The sequence below is a fragment of the Anguilla anguilla genome, chromosome 9, assembly GCF_013347855.1.
Source record: "Anguilla anguilla isolate fAngAng1 chromosome 9, fAngAng1.pri, whole genome shotgun sequence".
In the NCBI taxonomy this organism is placed as follows: domain Eukaryota; kingdom Metazoa; phylum Chordata; class Actinopteri; order Anguilliformes; family Anguillidae; genus Anguilla; species Anguilla anguilla.
Window position 1 is genome coordinate 8,486,698 of NC_049209.1, and position 21,818 is coordinate 8,508,515.

Genomic DNA, 21,818 nt, shown 5'->3' on the forward strand with positions numbered 1-21,818 from the left:
TTCTTATGCATTACACGCGTGACGGAAGACTTCCGCTTAAAATACTATACTGACGTAACTGGGATCAGAATACCACTAAGCATAATTACTACCATTTCAGTGGTAGTGGTTCAGTGGTTACCGAGCACGGCGGTTATACCAGCTATACAACTTAATGATACACAGGTGAAAGCTTCCCCACGTATGCCACAAACCATCTTGAGTCATTTTGTTCCGCACTATTAGAAGTTGAATATTATCACCATTCAGTTAAAAACTATAAGAAACGAACCTATAAGCAAAAAGCAACACAAGAATATCAATTAAACTTGGGTGTTCCCCTAAGTGAAATTTGGCGTGCCATGAAAAGAAAAAAGAAAAAAAAAAACCCCAAAACGGAGCCTTCAGCAGCAATATTTTTTTTATTAAATATGCCAATAAAACATACACATTTCTGCCAATCAAAATGAACTCAATACAACCCCCATACTGCCACCCCCCCCCCCAAAAAAAAGAAAAAAGACAATTGCATATAAATTATTTTATCCTGGTGTGGTCAGTGCACTGTTCGGCACATCCTTTTGGCTGAGTGAGAGAATCAAATGCAGATCAGAAGAGCTGGCATGCTTAAGCCCATCGCAGCTGGTAATAATGATCGATGTGGTCACGTCATCAAACCTAACAGAAGTATCACTTAGTAACAAGGTGGATCTGATTGTATTCCCGTCTAGTCTGATCTGTTTTAAAACTTTGAGGCTAGTTGTATGACCCAAATGAGATCACGGATGTATCGCACACATTTGTTAGAACATTTCCCATCTACCTAAAGCCTAGTACATTCATCACAATTGCAGCCCCCTTTAGCTTTTTGAAGATGATACATGCTTGCTTTTAGTTCAGATTAGTTTTGGTCCAGGATGCAAAAATCATTGGTTTGAACACCTTAACACACTGAGGAACGGCAGATTGTTACAAGCCACAGAAATTGCTCTTGCGTGCACCTGTGCTACGCGAGTCAAGCACTCAAGAAATCTTTTCACAGCCGAACCACAATCAGCGTGAGGTTTCAGAAGCCATGGGTTGCCTGTCAACTGAAAAAAAAAAAGTGATCACTTGAATGCGTCAACAAGAAGCTTTCGTTTCCTGCGAGACGGGTCCTACAGAACCACAAAAAAAGGAACAGCAGGAGCGCGGTGGAAGACACGAAGGCAGAAAGCATGCAGCGTGAAGCGGAGAGCGCACACCAGACGGCTGTGGAAGAGCGCGTGCGGTTTCACCCGACCCAACCGCAGGAGCGCGGTCAAAAGCCAGGGGAAGTCCCCAATGACGTTTAGCACTTCACACAGCCCTCAGAAGGTGTGGTGTGTGTGTGTGAAGTGGCATCAGGCCAGTCCCGATTAAAACTGTTCGAAGGCATGTCGGCCTCCCTCCCTCCCGGACCTCTTGCTTGCGACGCACAAAATCGTGGCGCGTGTACTAGGGTTTGGGACTCCTTTGGGCGTACAGTACTTTCCTCGGAATCACGTGGCCGGGCCCACGGTGGTTTACTCTAGAATGTCAATATTTTTTTTTGTTTGATATTGACCATCAGGCCATGGAGTTGTCCAAACTCAACAAACTGATAAAAACCTGTTGACCTGCAGTGAAAGATAAGCTCTGGAATGGTTAGTGCCCAACGCTGGCTCCGGCTCTGGCAGGATCCCTCGTCTCCTCATTGGGCTGCACAGCCGTCAAGATGATTTCGGCGGGAAAGCCTTGCCGGCGGCTCATTTTCAGTCGTACGGTGAAATCGAAGTTGTCCTTTTCAGTCGTCTGCGCTGAAGATAGTGGAAAGTGATCCCAATGCTTTCTCTTTTTTTTTTTTTTTTTTTTTTTTTTTTTAAACATCTACAGTATTCACAATATATACACGCCCGGAGGACTCTCACACACACATACGCACACGCTCAAGTCCGTTATAGTCCTCACGCCTTCTCATTTGCTCTCTAGTAACGTTTTAATGTCCTTGATGCCATGCTCGGTTGCCACGGCGACCACGTGATCCAGGGCGTTGATGCGGCCCAGCAGCTTCACCACCGCCTTGATGTGTTCCCTGTTGGACAGACAGAGCAGCTGTGAACTTCCATTCTTAACAGGGGGGGGGGGGGGCGGGGGGCAGGTTCACTATTATTGTGGCTGTGAAAATCCACGTCAGTCTACAGGACATATCTTACACGCATTTACAAAACAGAATAAAACGGAACGATGAAGAGCTCCGTTAGAACGAAGCCCTCTCTGACCACTTCACGAAGCAGCATCAGAAGGAATTTACAAGTGTGGGCACGAGTCCTTAAATTTGAAAAAAGGGACTTGCCTTGCGTTCCTCCGGTCCACGTCGGAACCGCCCATGCTGACCCGATAAATGGTGCTGGCCAAGTGCTTGAGGTACCTGCAGAAGTTTTCTAGCTGTGGGAGTGTCTGCTGGCCTTTCAGCCCACTGAACCACTGCGGCGGGAAGCACTCCACCACCTGGGGACAGAACGAGAGCACAGGCTTAAAAAAAACACCAGAGCACCAAACCCTTGAGCGCTCGACTTACGGACATGGGTGAAGTGCCCCGCAATCAGATCAAAGCCCGATACTGCAGGTAAATGTTTGTTTTGTAAATACTTTAATATGTGTGAAACAAGTTTCCAAATAAAAGTGGGCCCATGTTTTTAGCCTTTTCTTTAAATGAAAAAATGTTTCATTCAATAATCACCCAGTTTTTGAATGCCCCAATTTCTCGCACAGCGAGGTGTCAAGACACAACAACACATTTGACTCACTGTACGTAACAAGTAACTGGATTAGGACTATTTTCCCTGATCTCAACTGATTTTCAAGTTCCATAGGAACCCCTGTGAGCTTGTTAAGGCACCGTTTAATCCCGTTTAGGCACAACAGTTTGAGTCAGACGTGACTGGGAGCGGGAGAAGGGAGCGTGCTCCTTACGCTCTGGCTCTTCTCGACGCCGTCTTCCCCGGGCTCGGTGCTCTGCAGGGCGGACAGGATGTAGCGGTTCAGGGTGCTGTCCACCGCCAGCTCTCGCAGGGTGGAGTTGGACAGGATGCCGTGCCACTGCAGGATGTTACCCAGGAGCTAAACGCATGCGGGAGAAAAGGGGTCACTTTTAGCGGAGGAGAACATGGAGTTCAAACTTAAGGAGGAAAGGCAGGGCAAGGGACTACTATGAGACAGCTTTTCAGATGGGTTAATCAGAGCAACACAAAAAAGACTCCGATTCCAATTTCTGATTAATGCTACATGGCTGGCTACTGGTAGTAAAGGAGTAAAGGGGGAACCAAGGTGAAAAAAAAAATAATAATCTTAACTTTTATCAAATATGTAAATTAAGATGCACGTACCAGCATTTGTGCATGTGAAATATTACAAATTATTTAAAAAAAAACAAAGACATTTTAAGCAATGTGCCCCTCATGAACAGACATGGGGAAATTTGGACCCATCTAGCAGTAGGTACTAAACAAAAGGTGGTTTTCATTATTTTGCCTAAATGAAAAGCACTATATAAAAAACTATTATTTTTAATGCTATACGGACAACGGAGCTACGTTTCCATACATTCCACAAGAAACAAGTGGCGTCTACAACACCACCCCCAGCATGACATGAGGTCTACACTGAGCCAATTCTATAACCCCGGCAACACACAACAGGCCATAAACTGGGGCCAACCCACTGTCTCTCTTTTTTCCCTCTCACCTCAGGCGATCGGACATTGTCCTTGGAGCTCCCATGCAGTGGAGTTTCCACAAGCATACCTCCAGTTATCACAACTCTTTGGGGCTTTCTTAAAACTTCCAGCTCAAACTCTCTAACAGTCTAACAATCTTAATATAGTTGGCAGTCAGTGAATAACCCGTGTGAGCTACTTGTATCGCTCATGAGTTGAAGCTACACTCCCCTATTTGGCACTGCTAGAAGCAATACTCACTTGTAGCCAAACTAGGTTATTCTGCCACACTGATACCACTCCACAAATGTGACCAACTTACTAAATTTATCTTTCTCCTTTGTTCAGACAAACGACAAGTTTGTACACGTGCACGCACACACTAATAAACTCTCCTACCTACTCCTAGTTGGCGTCCCTGGTTACATTAGTCTGTACATGTTCTGCAGTTTAGTACGTTTGTTTATTACATTAAAACTGTTGTCAGTTTTGACGTAACATGAACTAATGAGCAGAGGAAAGGCAGAAAATTATGCCTTTCCAAGAAATCCCAGGACATCTATTACACATGATTTAATTATATTTGACTATTAATATTGGTAATTTGAATTCATTTAAATTCCAACTTTATTGTATGATATTTTAGATTATAATAATTTTTTAAGACTGATTACATATTGCGGTTATACTGCTAAGCGTACACAATTGGCGTCTTTTGTGAGGAATGGTAAGACGGACTCGTTTTAATCGTCTATGCTGGCTATTCTATAATTAGCGGAGGTACATATATTCCCTAGAACATTAATCACCCCATTTTTAGAAAGCTGCTTTCAAACAGCGTCGGCTAAACAGCATTCACTCACCTTCACACAGGACCAGAACTGCCTCTGAAAGAACAGGTATGGACCAGAGTTCTTGTTCTCCAACACACTGTAAATTAACAATTCAAGAATTGATATACATTTTCAAAAAACGTTTTTTTATCATACAGAGCTGTGAATGACTAAAACCGAGGCCCGTCGACCTCAACAGGGACGTCGTCGCTCACTTTTTCGGGTACAGCGGCATGAATATGTCGTTGTCCAGTGTTCGCCGTGTCCGTAAGACGATGGTCTTCAGCAGCTCCTGACAGACGTAAGAGGGACAGAGACAGGCAACTGAATAATGATGTCAAGTTCAGACGGAAGACAGCCGACAGAACACTTTCAGAATTTGTCCATGTTCTTCGCTAACCAAAATAAACGTCTTAAATTGGGGAGGAACTCTGAACTTTAATTAAGGCAGTCAAAAATGTCTTTCAGAATGAAACAGTTACAGTGTTGGGTTGGACACCACACATTCATCAAATAAGTATTTACAATACGGATTAGTGAGTACATACTATCATACAACTGTCAGAAAGCAACACTTTACATTTACTTTACAAAGCATCCTTTACATTTATGCCATATCTCAGGTCACTGTTCCGAGTCTACAGTTGCAAATAGGCAGGGGCAGTTTTACAGAGGTGAAAGGTCTCACCTGTGTATTTCTGTTGTCTCCGTGCAGTACTGTGGGGTACCCTTTGATCAGCTTATGCATGAAGGCCACCAGGCAGGCAGTCTGGCTGCTGGACAGGGGGTCCCACACCTGGTCAGCCAGAACTGTGATAAATTGACAAGACGAAGGTGTGTTTAAGGGCAGGTGGGGTCTCTTCCCCAAAAGCAAGCAGTGGGAAAATACTGTAAGGAGGCTGGGGTGCTGTACAAGTTAACCGTATCATGGGAACATGTACATATGCAAACAGATGTATTTGCAAAAATTCTCAATTGGAAAGCAGAGTAAATTAGGGATGGCTCCTGCTGCACGCAACTCATATGCCTGAACAGACTCTCATGCACGCAACTCATGCCTGAACAGACTCACATGCACGCAACTCAAATGCCTGAACAGACTCACGTGCGAGTTTGGGAAGGATGACCCTCTCCACAATGGCAGGAAGAAGGTTGACATCAACATCCCCCTTTTGCATGTTGGACTGCTCTTCACAGCCATAGAACAGCAGAGACTCAAACCACAGCATGTACTCAAAGTTGGGACAGTCCGCCTGCAGGGAGGGCCAAGTCACAGAGGACGGTTCAATACAAGGTGACTCAAGTCTACATTTGCATCTCACCTTAACTTTGGCCATTTTAATCCATTCCGTTAATTCAATGCTTCTGAAATATCGTTTTTTTCAGAAAATAATGGTCTTGGTGCTGCCCTCTAATGTCTGAAAAATGCTTTCTGCATTCCACTCTGGCCCGGCCTCAATCGTGATATCGGAGTATGCATTCGGAGATACTAGTACGTCATGTAGATGTCAATCAAGATAACAGAACTGCGTAGTAGGCGGAGCCAGGCTGAAACACTGAGTGAATTTACTCTTTAAACTTAGACAACAATTATAAAAATTAGGGCAGGAAGCTGATACTGGGCATTCCGTACCTCCAGGGGCAGCCAGGGGATCAGCTGTAGTCGGACGAGGGGGTTGAAGAGTTTAGGCAGACACAGCCCGATGTAGGCATCTCGGTAGCAGGTGAAGTACAGCTTCCTCCACACCTCGAAGCGGGCCTTAATGCTGTCCAGGGAGTGGAAATCCTCCAGCACGTCCTCAAACACCTTCTTAGACTCCTTCAAAATGCGATCTAAAGCAGTATGCGTTCAGAAGATTAGCATATGGATGAATCCAATCACGTAGCAACAGTATTGATGATGGCAGACAAATTGTTTGGTGACTGACAGGCATTCATACAGTGCCGAAGCCATTTTTAACTCAATCTCCCAAGTACAAATCTGTGTTACAAGGCACAGCCAAATGAGGTGTGTGCTACTATGGTGGTGTGCAGGAGTGCAGTTTGATACCTCTCTCCAGGTTGAAGCTGGTGACGTCAGTGGAGGTCTCCTCATCGTCACTGGACAGTCCCTCGCGGTGCTCCGCCCTCTTGCCGTTCTGCTCTCTAGCTTGTCTACGGCGAGTTCTGTCCCCACCCCCAAAAAACAAAACAATCCGTTTTATAAAGGTGGGATAAACAGCACTGTATTAGACCGATGTTTTATCGTACAGACATATGCCTAACTGAACAACGCATTTTAAATTTTGCAATGTTTATATCTTTGGTGTGTGCGGTGGTCAGGTTACAGCATAGCGGATTCATATGAAACTGCAATATTAAGATTTTCTTTACAAAGTTAAATATTAACACGCATCTCAAATGGCGCACGGGATGAAATAACGGTGGACGACACCGGTTGCAGTGAGCAGACCACGTGGCGCTTACCGTCTGGCCTCCCTCTCCGCGATTCTCCTCTGTTTAGCGTGTTCCTGATACGCGCTGCGGTCTCGGCCGAACGAGTCTAGATTGGGGGCCATTAAGGCCTTACCTGAAACAAACACGGCCCAGTCAGCAGCCGAGCACAGCAGCATCTCTCAGCCCTGACAGCAAACCTGCTCTGAGTACACTGCACTGCCTGACAACACCAGCTGCTGGCTGAAGTCACCAGACACACTCGGCATCTGCTTTCCTATCGCTCTCTACTCGGAGTCAAAGGAGACCCAGAGGTTTTTGGACATACATACGAATCTATCACTGGGAGAAAGGTGGTCCACTGACTTAGATTCAAGCTATCAGTCTGATTTCAAAATAAAAAAAAAAAATTAAAAACACACACACACACACACACAATTTTCCTGATTTTAGGTTTGCTGTAGCTTGGCCCCCTACACCTCATGTTCCCATTGGCTGAAATTGAAAATCGCATTCTCTCCCCATTCTGGAGACTCCCTCCTACCATTCTAAGGTGTAACACTGTAACCATTTCAGAAATTTGCCTGAGCAAAAGGCATGCACTGTGTATGTAATGACTCAGTAATTTCCTTTTAAGACTTCAGAGTAACTTCTGAACTCTCATATCAACTCCATGGAATTAAATCCACTTACCTTGCACCAGGACGCCGTCAAGTTTAAAATAACTTTTTTTTTGTTGCAGTTTTGCAATATTTGTCAGTAGCAGTTAGCCACTGATATGAGGCCAATGAACAGACAGCATCTGCAGCTCGTTATTATCAGCCAAAAGTGCACTGGAACCCCTACCCTACATTAACACTTACCCTCCCTCCACCTCTAGTGCACTCTGAGCGTGCAAGACAACCATTCCACATTTTAACACACTCTGAGTGTGCAAGTCGCTTTGCTGCTGAGTGCACGGTTACATTACTTTACACAAAAAAGCACGTAAGGATGGAAACATCAAAAGGGGGGTCTACACAAACGAGCAACGAGGCTTTTCAAATAAATAATAAAAACCTTCAAGATGGACTGACTTGAAAGGCTTGAAAATTCCGATGATTCATCTTTAATATCATCCTGTCTTCTCTGGACGAGCCGGGACGCCCGTTGCCTTAGTAACTGATGCATTGCAGCCTCCAACTCCAGCACCGTCGGCACCTGAAAGATATGATACCTTCTGTGACATGTGGACACGCACAGGGCGGAGCCAAGTCGAGGCCTGACCGCGGGAGACCATGTGGCTGGGAGCTGAGAGCAAGGCAGCGGTGGAGAAAAATGATCCCTTCAACTCAACGAGCACAGGACAATTTGAACTGCATTCCTCAAAGTCAATGCAAGAGATCAACGGCTTTCCTGGCCTACTGAAGTTTTCCTCAGTTTTTATGTTAAATAAAGCAACTGCGTGGCCCTCTGCTCAAACAGTCGGGGAAACCATTTTCTACACCACTGCGTTTCTCGTGTGCTACAAAGAAAGCACTGCCCCAGTGAGCTTCTCAGTCCTGAGGTGCATCTGCAAATGAAAGGGGTTAGACCAAGGATTGCACAGTGCCATCGCCTGCTTCTCCGCGTGCGTTCCTAAGTGACCGACTTAAAACGCACAAGCTGTAAAAAAGAAGGCTGTGCCGTTACTTGTCGACACAGACGAGGTTACAGAAAGGATTACTCTGGAACTAAGAGGGACAGGGACATAGCTAAAATAACAAAAAAATCACTGTTAAATGTTGTTAAAGACTGTTCTGGACATGGAAGTATAACTAATAGAACAGTGCTATAAATGTATTACATATACCAGTGTTTTTAATAAAGTTAAAAATACATGCTTTAAAGTTACAATCATAGTATTATGGAAGATTTCAAATCAAGTGCTTAAAAGCATTACAGCTCCAAAAACCACATTATGGTAAGTGACTTCCACAAGGAAATGATATGAGTTCCAAGACCTCAGCCAATCACGTAATTATATATAATGATTTTTTACTGCTCTGGAATTCTTCCACAACAAGGAAATTAAAACACTGGAGAGAAACAAAACAAAATTTTTTTTTTTTTTTAAAACAACAAAAGTAAATAAACTAGCGAATCATTTCTCCCTTACCTTTTCACTGAAACACTCAAGCAAGTCTCGAACATACCCTCGCATTTCTTGCAAGAATTTATACTGGTCTGCGACCGTGTCGGAGGAGCCCTCTAGGCGCTGAATGGTGTTGACTGAGGCCTCCAGCTCCTCCTCTATCTGCTTGTAGCGCTTAGTATTGCTATTGAGCCCCTGGCGCATGGAGCTGAGCCTGCAAGCAAGTGCGAGACACACACAAGAGTCGTCACGTGACGCCAAGGACCACACACGCCCTCACACCTAACCCCAGTGCATGCTGGGAGTCTCGGCAGCTCTCGTTGATCGAGCGTAACGCAGCACAGGACTGTTTCCTCATGCAGAACTGCAAATGATGGGATACGTCACAGGCTAGCAAGCCAGTGGTTTTATCCTATCCACTTGTTTAATTAAAAGGGAGTCCAGCTAGCTAGTTAGTCGACCGTATAAATGAAACGGGGTAGAGGTGCAACAGATTTTCAACTGCGCTCCAGTTAACAGTGTCATGTACAGTACATGTGTTTGCACTTGCTCAAGAGGACATTCCTCAATACCTTATGTACTAATGTTTTTGCCAGAAGCCATTTCTGCTTTGACCTTTTTTGTCTTTCTTCTGATATAAACTGACAGTCCACATATACCTCACCTTGACAAATGGCATGGAAATGCAGTGTTTGTGTCACATAATAAATTATGGGAGGCATATTTATGAATGTAACTATGCATGGTACGTTGTACAGCCAGTTTATATCCACGTGCCGGTACTTGAGTATAAATTAGGCTCTACAGTGCAGGCAAATGACCCCAAGGATTTTCCCCTCATGTGACGAAAACGGAATTCAAAAAGGCAAATTCTCGATCATACAAACTCTAATGACTGCCCTACTGAAAACAGAGAAACGGATATTATAAAACAAACGTGTAATGAAATTTAGGTTCACTATCTGTTGGGTAACAAATAACCACACAGCAGACAGAAGGGCCAATGAAACGTAACAGCACAGGTCAGCCCTTGTAAAACAGGATAACTGACTGGTTTCAGGGATACACTGGCTGAATATTTGCAGAGAGAAAATTATTTCCTTTTCAGTATAAAAACTGCCTATCTTCCCTTTTACTAAAGCAAGACAATGGGGAAAAATGCAAAATGGCCAAAAAGAAAAACCCAGTTCCCACAAAAGCAGTGCATGTTAGACTAGGCCTAAAAGGAAAGACCAACACTTCAGACCTCAAAACATCTATTCAAAAATGACGTATAGTATAGGTAGGTTTCACTTTAAAATCAATAGGAAATAATGTGCTTGGTTTACCCGTTTAGTTGGTTTATCTGTGTGGTCGGACCTCTTTTGTAGTTTTTGCATGTTTAGCACAACTGTGACACTTGAGTGGCGGTGACAAGACATTTCTCAGAATGCAACCGTTTGCTGTAGTTTCAATATAGCAACTTGTTAAAACGTATTTAATTAAAGCACATAACAGCTTTGAAATTCATGGTTGAAATATTAGCAGGTGTTTTGTACTGGCGTAAATTACACCAGTAAATATTTCAACGATGAAATTTGAAACCGGGTATGTGGTTTAATAAAGTAGCTAACAAATTGCTATATTGAAAGCAGAAGAAACGGTCGCACAAACGTCACGTCACCATCACTCAAGTTGCAGAACAGTCTGCCGGCACGAGACTTTGCTCGGATATACACAGTCAGTGTATTTCAGATAGCAGAAGTAGTTCTTGATTAAAAGGTGCACAAATTAAGCTCTGTGGACGTTTGTGAGTCATCGTGGCATTTGGTAAGAGACATTGCTGTTGAGTTTTTTTTTTAAACTAACATTTTCCGCAATGAGCCCCACGAAAATAAGGGACTTTAGAAGTTGTATAAACGTGAAGTGCATCTAGAAACCATATCAAATCTCAGAGAAACTACATGGATGGATAGATAGTACTCTAGTAAGTGGAAACACTTTCATTTCATTTTTGGGTGAACTGCCCCTTTAAAGCAAAGGAGAAGCAAGTGTGCCAGCCTCTTCCATTTACAGGCAGCCTTGCACTTGTTACAGAACAAGGCCAGGTACTCAGTTTATCAAATCCTGTTTCATTTGCATGAAAAACCACTGCCACAAAGGAGGACTGAAGCAATTCAAACATCACTAATCAATCAGAAATCTGAACTTGCACAGTCGTGTTCCAACAACTAAGAACAGCTGTTTGGGCAATGATTTGTCAATGAAGCCAGACGGAAATAATTCCACACTAAGGCCTGTTATCCACTGACGGCTGATGAAATGAATGCTGTGGATGTCTTAGAACAGTGGTTGCCAAACCTGTCCTCAGGTACTTCCACCCGAAGCACACCTGATACAACTAATCAAGGGCTTGCTTATTTGTATCAGGTGTGCTTGAGGTGGAATATTTCAAATACCTGGATTTGGCTGGGGGTACCCAAGGACAGATTTTGGAACCACAAGATTCGAATTTTTTTTTTTTAAATAAATAAAAAATTTAAAAACAAGGAAGATGCCAACCGCCAGGTGGGGGCAGGAGAGAGAAAACTGCTTGAACCCTACCTGTCTTGAAGCCGTTTCTTTACCAAATCAGTAGTGATAGGAGTCAGTTCACTACTAGGGGCGGTATAGGTTACTGAGCTTTCGGATTTGATAGGCTTGGGGTCGTCCGCTCCCACTGAGCTGTAGGAATATGTGAGGCCGTAGGATGACCCATATGGCTGACTCTCATAGGTGCTTGGGTAATACATATTCATTTCTTCTGGCTGGCTGGTCATGACCTAGAAAATAAAGAAATGAAAAACAGAGTCACACTCGCATAACTGGAAAACTCTGTGCCAAGCGATTTTAGAAAGTGTTCACTGAAAACCGAACAGCATGTCATCTTCGCACCAGCTCTGCAAGTTCAGTATATGAAGCGACCTAGCAGCCCTTTGGCAGACAAACCAATTATAAAACCACTAACCACCGTAAGAGGTGCCTTTGAATAATAAAGTATTATTTCTAGGCACACATGCAGAGTTGTGTGCATCTCTGCAATCATCTCTGGTAGTTTAAATTCCTGGGGTTGGTATGGTGCCACAGGATGGTATGGTGCAAACTGTTGGAGATTACTCCCAACAGTAAGTCTCTGAGGAGTAGGGTGGCATGGCGGGCACTGTGGTGAGGCGCGGGTGGCGGGCTCACTTGTGGGATGCTAATGCCCTTCCTGATCTGCTCCTGCTCCCATCGGCTCAGCTCCTCATCCTGGCCAGTGGCATCCAGAGCCTCGTCGTCGCTGCCCTCGATGCCTACGGACCAACATGCCACACGGGGCCAGGAAAAAGAAGAGGGAGGAAAAGCGCCATGGGATTTTACTTAAAATACCATTCTCTTTGCAACTGAAACAAAAATTAATAGCGTCAAGAATATCGAAACTGCTTATTGTAAAAATGACAGGGTTTTAACCCGCAGTTAAAAGCAATTACTTTCTTATGAAAAGCAGTTAAATGTGGATGGATGCCCTTCCCAAAAACGCACCTATCTCCTCTGCTATCTTCTGCCGCTGGGTCTTCTGCCTGACGCCGCTGAAGATTATTCTCTTCTCATCCTCGTCTTCGTCGTCGCTTCCGTCATGCTCGTCCTCTCGGACCAGGCGCTTCTTCGGCCCCTCCGTCTCCGGGGGGGGCACGTCCCCGCCCTGCTCTCTGGCCAGCTGCCGTCGCTTGCGGGCTGCGTGAATGAAGGCTGCATCTGGGATCTCACCTGGGGGGGTCAGGAGGCAACGCACAACAGGGACGAGGGAAAGGTTAATACAGTATCACTTGTCCCCAAAAGAACTGGATTGAGGGTGACTGCAGCCTGTTCATTCAAAGACTAAATGCACTCCCTTCAAGATGCAGTTGTTACTTTGAAGGTTTTCAGATGGTTACCACAGAGCGGAATCTACTTTCAGTCAACTGTGTTTTCTTACTATCAAGCTGAAAAATGTGCATGAAGCCTTGTACAGACATTACAGCAGCATGCACTTGAAACAACAATAGCCCCCAGATGCTTTAAGTATGTAAACTCTTTCCCCACTGCATAGGACTGTGGTTCCTGTGGGGACGCTGTGTCTGACAGCTTGTGGTGGCATGAAATATAAGGGCAATTACTAAACTACAGCAGCACGTCCGGATTCCCATGAATCAACAGTCAGAAGTCAATGGCAGGTCTTTTGCGCTACAGGCACCATAACCCCAGTTTTCAAGACGTGCTCTAGCTCATATGCAGAACTCAGGGGTGCAGTACCGGGTCTGAGTGTGCTGAGAGAGGACAGAGTGTTGGAAAAAGCTCCTCCCGGGGTGCTCCTGGTCTCGCTGTCCTCCTCCTGGTCCTCGGTGCTGTCCACTTCCATCTCCTCCTCGCCCTGCTCACTGCTGGCCCGGCTGCTCTCAGTCCGCGGCTCCTCCTTAATGCCCACCGGCAACAACCCTGCCACCTCTGCGGAAATGGAGAAAGAGGGGTTTTAATGCGACAGCTGCGCTTGTCTGAGAGTGGCAGCCTCTCTCAAACCACTTAAAATAAATTAAGGGTGAGTGATTATTACACTGGTTAATACTGGGTCAGAACACCATTAAATACTTTCAATCGTTAAAAAAAGAGAAAAATTCTGTGCCCAACTGAATGAAAGGTGTTGGGTAATGCTTGTGCAATCTTCTCATGCAGACACACTAAATCACAGATATGATCTGGAGTACCATCATTGCCAGTGCTAGAATCCTGTTTGACATCACCAGTCTTCTCCAAATCTTCCTTGTATTCTTTCTTCAGCTGTTTGACAATCTTCTTGCTGTGGTTAGGTTTCTTCACTCTAAAGACCTCTGTGTCATCTACAAGGGATGATGAGAGGGCCGAGTTAAGACAAGGAGTGAAAGCAACAGAAACTGTCCCTACAATGCCTGAATATAGTCGACTAGCTATGAGTCGCCTTTAAATTAATAATCATAGTTCAAACACCATTACATAGACTAAATAGTCATGCTGTAGCGGGAGCCATAGGCGCGAACGGATTCACCTTAGCCAATATTGACAAGCTAAAGTCAGGTACCGATTGGGAAACACAATGAACTTGCAGAACATAACAAAACACGAAATCCAGCTAATATGAATTGTTAACTAGATACAAACAACCATCACAGTATCGCTAAGTTACCACATAAGGTAAAACTAATCTAATCAGCCTTGATGTAATAATGCTAGCGACGTTACTATAACTGCTGCATGGCGGTGCAGACCATTCACTCAGCGAAATATCTGAAACATCGTAAGCCAAATTAACGAACTGGCTTATAAGTAAGCAAATACGTTGCCGCCGTTGCAGAAGCTACATCATGTATGTATGTACACCATGATGCTTTGATCAATCGTTTCAACGGCCTCTCTAAAATGGAGTCTTGTTTTCACGAATGCACCGGTTTTGATATTAACCCCTAACAAGCTAGCTAACTTGCTAATTTACCTTCATCATCTTGAAAGCTCAGTAGACTGGCTTTAGGGGCTTCACGGCTATCCTTGTTCTTCTTTTTCTCCTTATCCTTAACTGCCTTTACAGCGTTAGTCTGGAGTCCATTTCCGTGATGCACGTCAAAGTTAACAACCGCGAAAGGCTCCGGATTGAAGCCTTCTTGTACGCGAGCGCTGGGATCCTCCGCTGCAGGGCCGCATGGCTGCGGTAGCTGGATGTCCTCCTTTTCGTCGTCGTCCGATTTATTCCTCCGCCTGAAATTAACCCTCTTTGCTTTTTTAAACATCGCTGTCCTGGATTCGAAACAAACGCAATGTTCACGAATGCAATGCGTAGGAAAAATACTTAAATGCTCCCATCAGCGGACTGAGCACCGAGAAACACAACAGGACCATCGTCCGCCATAGCACGCCAAGAAGGAAACTCAGTTGATATATGCCGTAGTGCTTCACGGAACCTGTAGTTTGTCCACGATGCGCTTGCGTTGATCACTGAAGATCGTGAATTGAATACATTTTTAGACTGACAATGCGCCATGAAAAAAACACGACGATATTAATAAAAACCATTCGATTTCGGAGTGTTATTATATTTTTGGTGTCAGTTAGCATAAAATATAACATGGATAACTGGTTGTAATAGGATGGGGTGACTGTCTGATAGGCCTATAATTACATAACTTCCATGGATCTCAGGAAACGGAGGTAGTACGTAATATACCACGTTACTTAGAATACGCTTCATCGTCTAAGAAGGGCCAAAAATTCTAAAATAAATAAATGACTCAATAAATTAATAAATGTTTATAAATTTTTTAGTAATTATTAAAGTAGTAATTATGTGGGTCACCTCCATTGAAAATGAATGACTTCAGGCGAGAGCGCCATAGGAATGGCGTATATGGTGTGAAACTGGGGTAACTCATAATGATTTCATGAACCAATAGATATGTCTCGCAACCCAATCTTGGATTGTGACCCACTGTTTGTGCACCGCTGATCTAGATTTATGCTGCCATTTTCTTATATGATGCAGAAGAAAGTAGGAGGCTGAATGCTGTCTGCCTGTCTGTATGGACTTACACTAAGCTTGTCTGACTGTCCTACCTTCTAACTGAGTATCATCAGTAGAATCCTGGATCCAAACGTGAGTTTGGTGTCCTTTTCCCACAGCTCAATGCCCCCATCAACGACTGCCTGGAAGTGACTCTTAATTTCCAGCTGGCAATTCTGAATCACTGCTGGACAACGTTTAATTTAGTCAATGAGCACCCAAAAGGGGCTTTAATATGAAAAATATGTATGTCCAGGTACCAAATCTAACAGCTATCCCAGGGAGCCCTAACTAAGGTTATTCCATCTGGTTAGTGAAACTATTTAACCTGAACCATGACCCCTCTCTATTATTTCATGAAATAACACTAGGATCCATCTGGACACTGACTCCAACAGCTATCCCAGAGCAGTCACACATCCAGCTTGTTAACTTATCAATATGCTCAGTGAGTAACCTGTTACTCCAAAACTGCACCACACTGATTAGTTCTTGCAGAGATGCACACTCCAGTCAACATATATGCAAACCACATACTTTAGATGTACAAACAGTTTATAATAGGATAGACAATTCCAACGATGCTGAAAGGTAATCATATAATTTAAAAAGCAAAGACAAATAATGACCGCTGTTCTATAAGACTGATACAATCTAACAAACTTCGACAGAGAAAAGTACACAAAGAAAGTACTGATGTATGCCCAAAATGCTCGTATGGTATCAGGAGAACCTTTAAGCATAGGATTCTCCCTGAATGTTCCTTTGGGCTTCCCTTAAATGTAATACTGTGCATGCAAGCCTTCCACATTACATGCAATCACACCAGACATCCTCCTATTTGTCACCTCCCTCGAGAACTCCTCCCTATCTTCTGGATGTTTCCCCTCATCCTTCAAGAGGGCCCACATCACCCTGCTGCTGAAGAAGCCCGCACTATATCCCTCAGTCATCCAGAACTACCGCCCGGTATCTCTCCTTCCTTTTCTATCCAAAACTCTTGAACGAGCTGCATCTAACCAACTCTCTGCTTTCTTCTCCCAGAATAACCTGCTTGACCCCCACCAGTCCGGCTTCAGACCTGGCCACTCGATAGAGACTGAACTCCTCTCGGTCAGTGAGTCTCTCCATACCGCACGAGCAGCCTCCCTCTCCTCTGTCCTGATTCCCCTAGACCTCTCCGCTGCATTCGACACTGTGGAGCACTCCATCCTCCTGTCCTCCCTGGCAGCAACAGGGATCTGCAGCACAGTCCTTGACTGGATTGAGTCTTACCTCTCCGATCGTTCCTTCCAGGTTACCTGGGCTGGTAAAGTATCCCCGCCCCGTCCCCTCGCCATTGGAGTTCCCCAGGGCTCAGTCCTCGGTCCCCTTTTCTTCTCCTTATACACCAGATCCCTTGGCCCTGTAATCTCTGCCCATGGCTTGTCCTATCACTGTTATGCTGACAACATGCAACTCTTTCTCTCCTTCTCCCCATCGGACACACAGGTCCCTGCTCGCATCTCCGCTTGCCTGAGGGACATCCAGAGCTGGATGGACAATCACCACCTGAAGCTCAACCCGGGTAGGACGGAGCTAATATTTATTCCTGCTCTAACCTCTCCCCTCCTCGATTTTTCCATTTCCCTAGGGGACACCTTAGTGACATCATCACCCTGTGCCAAGAATCTCGGAGTGGTGATGGACAACAGGTTGTCCCTCTCCAAGAACATCGCAGCGGTAAGCCGGGCGTGCAGATTTTTCCTGTATAACATCCAGAGAATCCGCCCCTTTCTCACCACCTACTCTACCCAGCTCCTGGTCCAAGCAATGGTACTATCCCGCCTGGACTACTGCAACTCTCTTCTGGCTGGACTACCGGCATCTGCCATCAGACCCCTGCAACTCATTAAGAATTCTGCAGCTCGTCTGGTCTTCAACCTCCCCAGACACTCCCACGTCACTCCCCTGCTCACTACCCTCCACTGGCTGCCTGTTATGGCTCGCATCAAATTTAAAACATTGGTCCTAGCATACCAGGCAGTCAAGGGATCAGCCCCAGCATACCTCCACAAGATCTTCAAACCCTACATGCCAGCCAGACCCCTCCATTCCGCTACCTCAGGATGCCTGGCACCTCCCCCTCTTCGCACCTGCGCTTCCCGAACACGTCTCCTGTCTGTCCTGGCCCCACGATGGTGGAATGACCTCCCAGTGGAGGTCAGAACAGCTGAGACACTGACCCACTTCAAGCGACAACTGAAGACTCACCTCTTCAGGCTGCACCTCTCCCCATCCCTCCCTACCTCCCTGTAATCTCTAAATTAACTGTAAGCTTAGGGCTGTAACTAGGTAGCTGTTTCGTAGGTGACTTAGTTAATGCACTCATCTTATCTACTACTTGTATTTTTGCATAGACTGCGTTGTTGCTGTTCTCGTTTGTGTTAGTGTTAATCAGTTTAACCTTCAGGGTTCAAGTTGAACTATGCGGTTGTTCCCTGCACTTGGACCGGTACTTCTCTCTTCATGGGTATGCACCCATTAAGTCCGCCAGTCTGCAAGTGTGGGGAAGACCGGACATTTGGATTCACCCTTAGAAGTTGCTTCACCAATACAGTTCTGTGTGCTTCGCTTGTCTCCTCCAATGGCCCAGTCCCAAATGGAGCCCTCTGCACTTGCAGTCTATAAACTCAAAGACTTTAATGGCGTATTTCCAGGGATGGGCGAGTTCACAAGTTGACAAGAGCTTGAGGGGCATACAAAGGGTAAATTTGGACAAGACTTCTGACATAGCTAACTTCTGAAAATATTAGCTATGGTGCAGTCACGGTAAAGTTTTCGATAATCATGGAAAACCTAAAAAAGGAGGTAAAAATCATGGATCAAGAAGATCATGAATTTATTAAATTAACCAATGTGCAGCAGTGGGAAATTATCAAAATAACATGCACAACTGTAGCAAACAAGTGCTTGAAGTTTCAGAAAAATCACTTGCTGCTAGTAACAAATGCGAGTAAAATGCATTGACAGGCTGGTGCATTTAAACAATTCAGTCCATCACAGAAAGACCATGTTTTCATAGGTTTTATATGCAAAGCATTCCCCTCACTTACCTATAAAATAAATAAATAAAATGCCAGCTACTTCCTACAGTACATCATTGACCTGAATTGAATTTTGGGCAATTCCCTCAGCAATGATTCAGACTTAACAGGAGGGTAGCTAGAAGTTCCAGAGACTTGTAGAATCTATGCCAAGGTACATTGAAGCTGTTCTGGTGGATTGTGGTGGCCCAACACCTTACTAAGACACTTTATGTTGGGTTTTCCTTTAATTTGTTACCCGTCTGTACATGAAAACAGTATACTAGTATCTGATAGTATCTAATAGTATAACAGTACCTTCTTCATGTTCTTTTTTCTATTGAAATCATGATATCATGTACAATTTTCTGGAAATTGTCAGCACAACATTCTTTGTAAAATTTCATTTTAATTTAAGGACCTTTTCAAGGTCTGTCTATTTTTCCAGGTATTCCAGTACTTAAATTTCTGGGCATCAATTTCAAGCCCTTTAAGCACCTTGTAAGAACCCTGAGTACAGAGCCAAACCAACAAAGATTGTGTCGCAGCAAATACTTATGGACTGCACTGTAAGAGGAGCACAAAGCATGCCTACAGTGAGATTAGGTTCACAAGCAGCTGATACAAAAGGAAGTTTAGTAAAAGAAGGTTAGCTGCTTATTCGTATAGGCTAGGCAGTTAGGCTATGTTCAGATTACAGGCTGAAGTGGCCCAAATCTGATTTTTTTTGGTTACATGTGACACAGACCTGATTTTTTTTCTGAGCTGTGTGAACAGAGAAATCTGATCTTTACACATCAGATTTGGGTCACTTCCATATGTGGTCCCAGATTGGATAAATATCCGATTGGTGGCCATGTGACCGCTGTGAGAATTGTCAGATCGGAATTCATGTGGTTTTCTTAACATCACTCTTCTCTGTGCTGGTGCAGACGCATCTCTCTGCACAGAAGTGCAAGCATTAGCTGGTGATACAGCTAAAGCTTTTCCTTTGGCCTTCCTCCACCTTCTTGTCCTCATCCTCAACAACTGATGAGGCATCAAATGACCTCAAAAGCAAAATAATTTTGATCCATGCTTACACCGCTATTTTATTTGTTCCCATGATGGACTGCCTCATAAATATTGCTTTTTTGTCGTTGTAAATGTGCACATGCAAATTTTTTCAGGGCAGAGGTGTGTACACACTTACATAAGTTATCTGTCACTTACAAACATGAATGTGAAGAGTCAATGCAAAAAGATCGAATCCGAGCAAAAAAATCGGAATTGATCATTAAGGCCTGTAAATTTAGCCAGAGTGTAGGCATGTATATGAGGTCCTCATATTCAACTTTAACAATGCAAAGATGAGAAGTCATACATATATTCATCTTTATTGGATGTTCAATACAATAAACATTAATAGCAAACAGAACTGCAAAAGATGAACAATACTTTAACAATACGATTTTTGTAGTAAAATAGAATTTAGTCCAGGACTAGGCTTAATCTGTGTCTGTGAATCTGGTTGATAGCATACAAGGGTCTTGACTCAAGAGTAATGTGGGTTCAAATCATAGGGTGTACCACTGCACAACTTTCTTTACCACAGTAGCTTCAGTAAAAGAGTAGCATCTGTAGGTATGCGCTTTAAAGACACAGAGCAGGCCTTCAAGGCAAATGCACAAAGCAGAATGGTTTTACGTCAAGATGAGTCCTTTACCTCGGCTATTCCAAGCACGATATCGTATGAATGTAGTTAACAGCAGGTCACGTTACATGAGTCAATGACACGAGTTTTCAATCGCACAGACGTGATCTCAAAAGTTATTTAAATATAAGTGCAGACTCGTAATGCATTTCTTTTACACTACAAAAGTAAAAGTATGTATGTCTCGTGATGCAGGGTTTAAAGTGCGTACAAAGAACATCCGAAGAATACGCACCCAATGATCACGCATGCGCAGTTGGGTTTAGGCTAATACATCCTACTAACAATATCAAAAAAATATTCTGCATGAAAATGGTCTTCACACATGACGCGCGAGGCTTTATGCTACACAAAACGCGAGCTACGTGTGATGCTTTTCCCAAAACGTTGGGTATTTATATATCATGATCGCTTTAGCACTTTACTCATAGGTTTAACCCCCGACTTCCTCATATTAGTGGCAGGAACGCACAGCCCGCCATGAGTTCCTGTTGTAATGCTTCCTCCTCCCCATATTATTTGATTGACATAACGTTAACCAATCATATTATCGTACGCGCAGGTAGCCACACGGTTTTCGTTGATGGACACAATGTTAAGCAAATAATTTTCCTACCGGGGGTTTGACCATGAAAGACGGTTAATGGCTTCCTGAGTGAGTCTCACTTTGTTTATGTCGCGGTACTGACAACTAGGTGAACGTTTCTTTTATACTAAGAGGATAATTACATTGGTTCTTACGTTTGTGGTTCGGATTGTCAGTTTGCTCCATAACCAGTTGAAGCGATTTCATGGAGGGATGAGCTATTTTGTTGAATGAAGCGAACGCCCACAGTCCCGTTAGGAGGATGAGCTCCGTCGCCGGTCGGGATATCCCTGTCTCCGCCACCGCTGTCAGCAACCCTGGAGCTGCATCATCGCGGGCCTTGCACGTAGAACTCACGTCCCAGCAGGCAAGAATGAAATGATTATCTACAAGACTTATTCATAGGCTACAAGCGTATGTACCCGAAAAATCAAACCGAGCTAGATGACAGCTGTGCTGTCTCACATGTCAAAACAGCAGCAGGAAGGGCCTGCAGAATGTTAGCGAGCTAGTTAGACACTGCCAGAGTCTTGTTAGTTTTAACTAGCTAGCTGGGAATTGAAACTTTTTGGTTTATTCCTATTTCTTGAGCTAATGAACTCCTGCCCTGAACACAGGTAGTAGCTGCTTTCCGGTTACATCGCTAGCTAGTTAGCAAAACTCTAGTAAGCTAAGGTGGCCCGTGCATAAAACTAGGCTAACGTCAACAGTAGTAGCGATAATCGTGAAACCCCTCCACTACTTGTGTAGCTCAAGGCAACTTGACACTGAAAGAAATAATAAAAAATGTTAAGATGTGATAATGCAAGTATTTTGATTTTACATTGATGTTGTTATTTTTA

General features: G+C 44.1%; 2 protein-coding genes across 2 annotated transcripts in view; one reads left to right on the forward strand and one right to left on the reverse strand.

The window, feature by feature from the left end:
* Window positions 1–719: 719 nt before the first annotated feature.
* paxbp1 (PAX3 and PAX7 binding protein 1) lies at window positions 720–15,012 on the reverse strand. Its single transcript, XM_035433047.1, has 18 exons — window positions 14,574–15,012; window positions 13,813–13,944; window positions 13,364–13,555; window positions 12,614–12,838; window positions 12,281–12,384; window positions 11,657–11,874; window positions 9,098–9,287; window positions 8,037–8,160; window positions 6,994–7,096; window positions 6,578–6,693; window positions 6,161–6,360; window positions 5,633–5,780; window positions 5,216–5,337; window positions 4,743–4,819; window positions 4,558–4,624; window positions 2,953–3,099; window positions 2,333–2,487; window positions 720–2,071 (listed from the first exon to the last, which is right to left on the reverse strand). The coding sequence occupies exons 1-18, from the start codon at window positions 14,863–14,865 to the stop codon at window positions 1,954–1,956; spliced, it is 2,730 nt and encodes a 909-aa protein (XP_035288938.1). The 5' UTR covers window positions 14,866–15,012; the 3' UTR covers window positions 720–1,953.
* A 5,994-nt stretch (window positions 15,013–21,006) lies between these two features.
* Window positions 21,007–21,818, forward strand: part of uvrag (UV radiation resistance associated gene) — an 83,909-nt gene continuing 83,097 nt past the window's right edge. Inside the window, exon 1 of the mRNA XM_035434032.1 lies at window positions 21,007–21,343. Within this exon, the coding sequence (XP_035289923.1) occupies window positions 21,239–21,343 (105 nt within the window). The 5' untranslated portion in view covers window positions 21,007–21,238. The remainder of the gene's footprint in view (window positions 21,344–21,818) is intronic.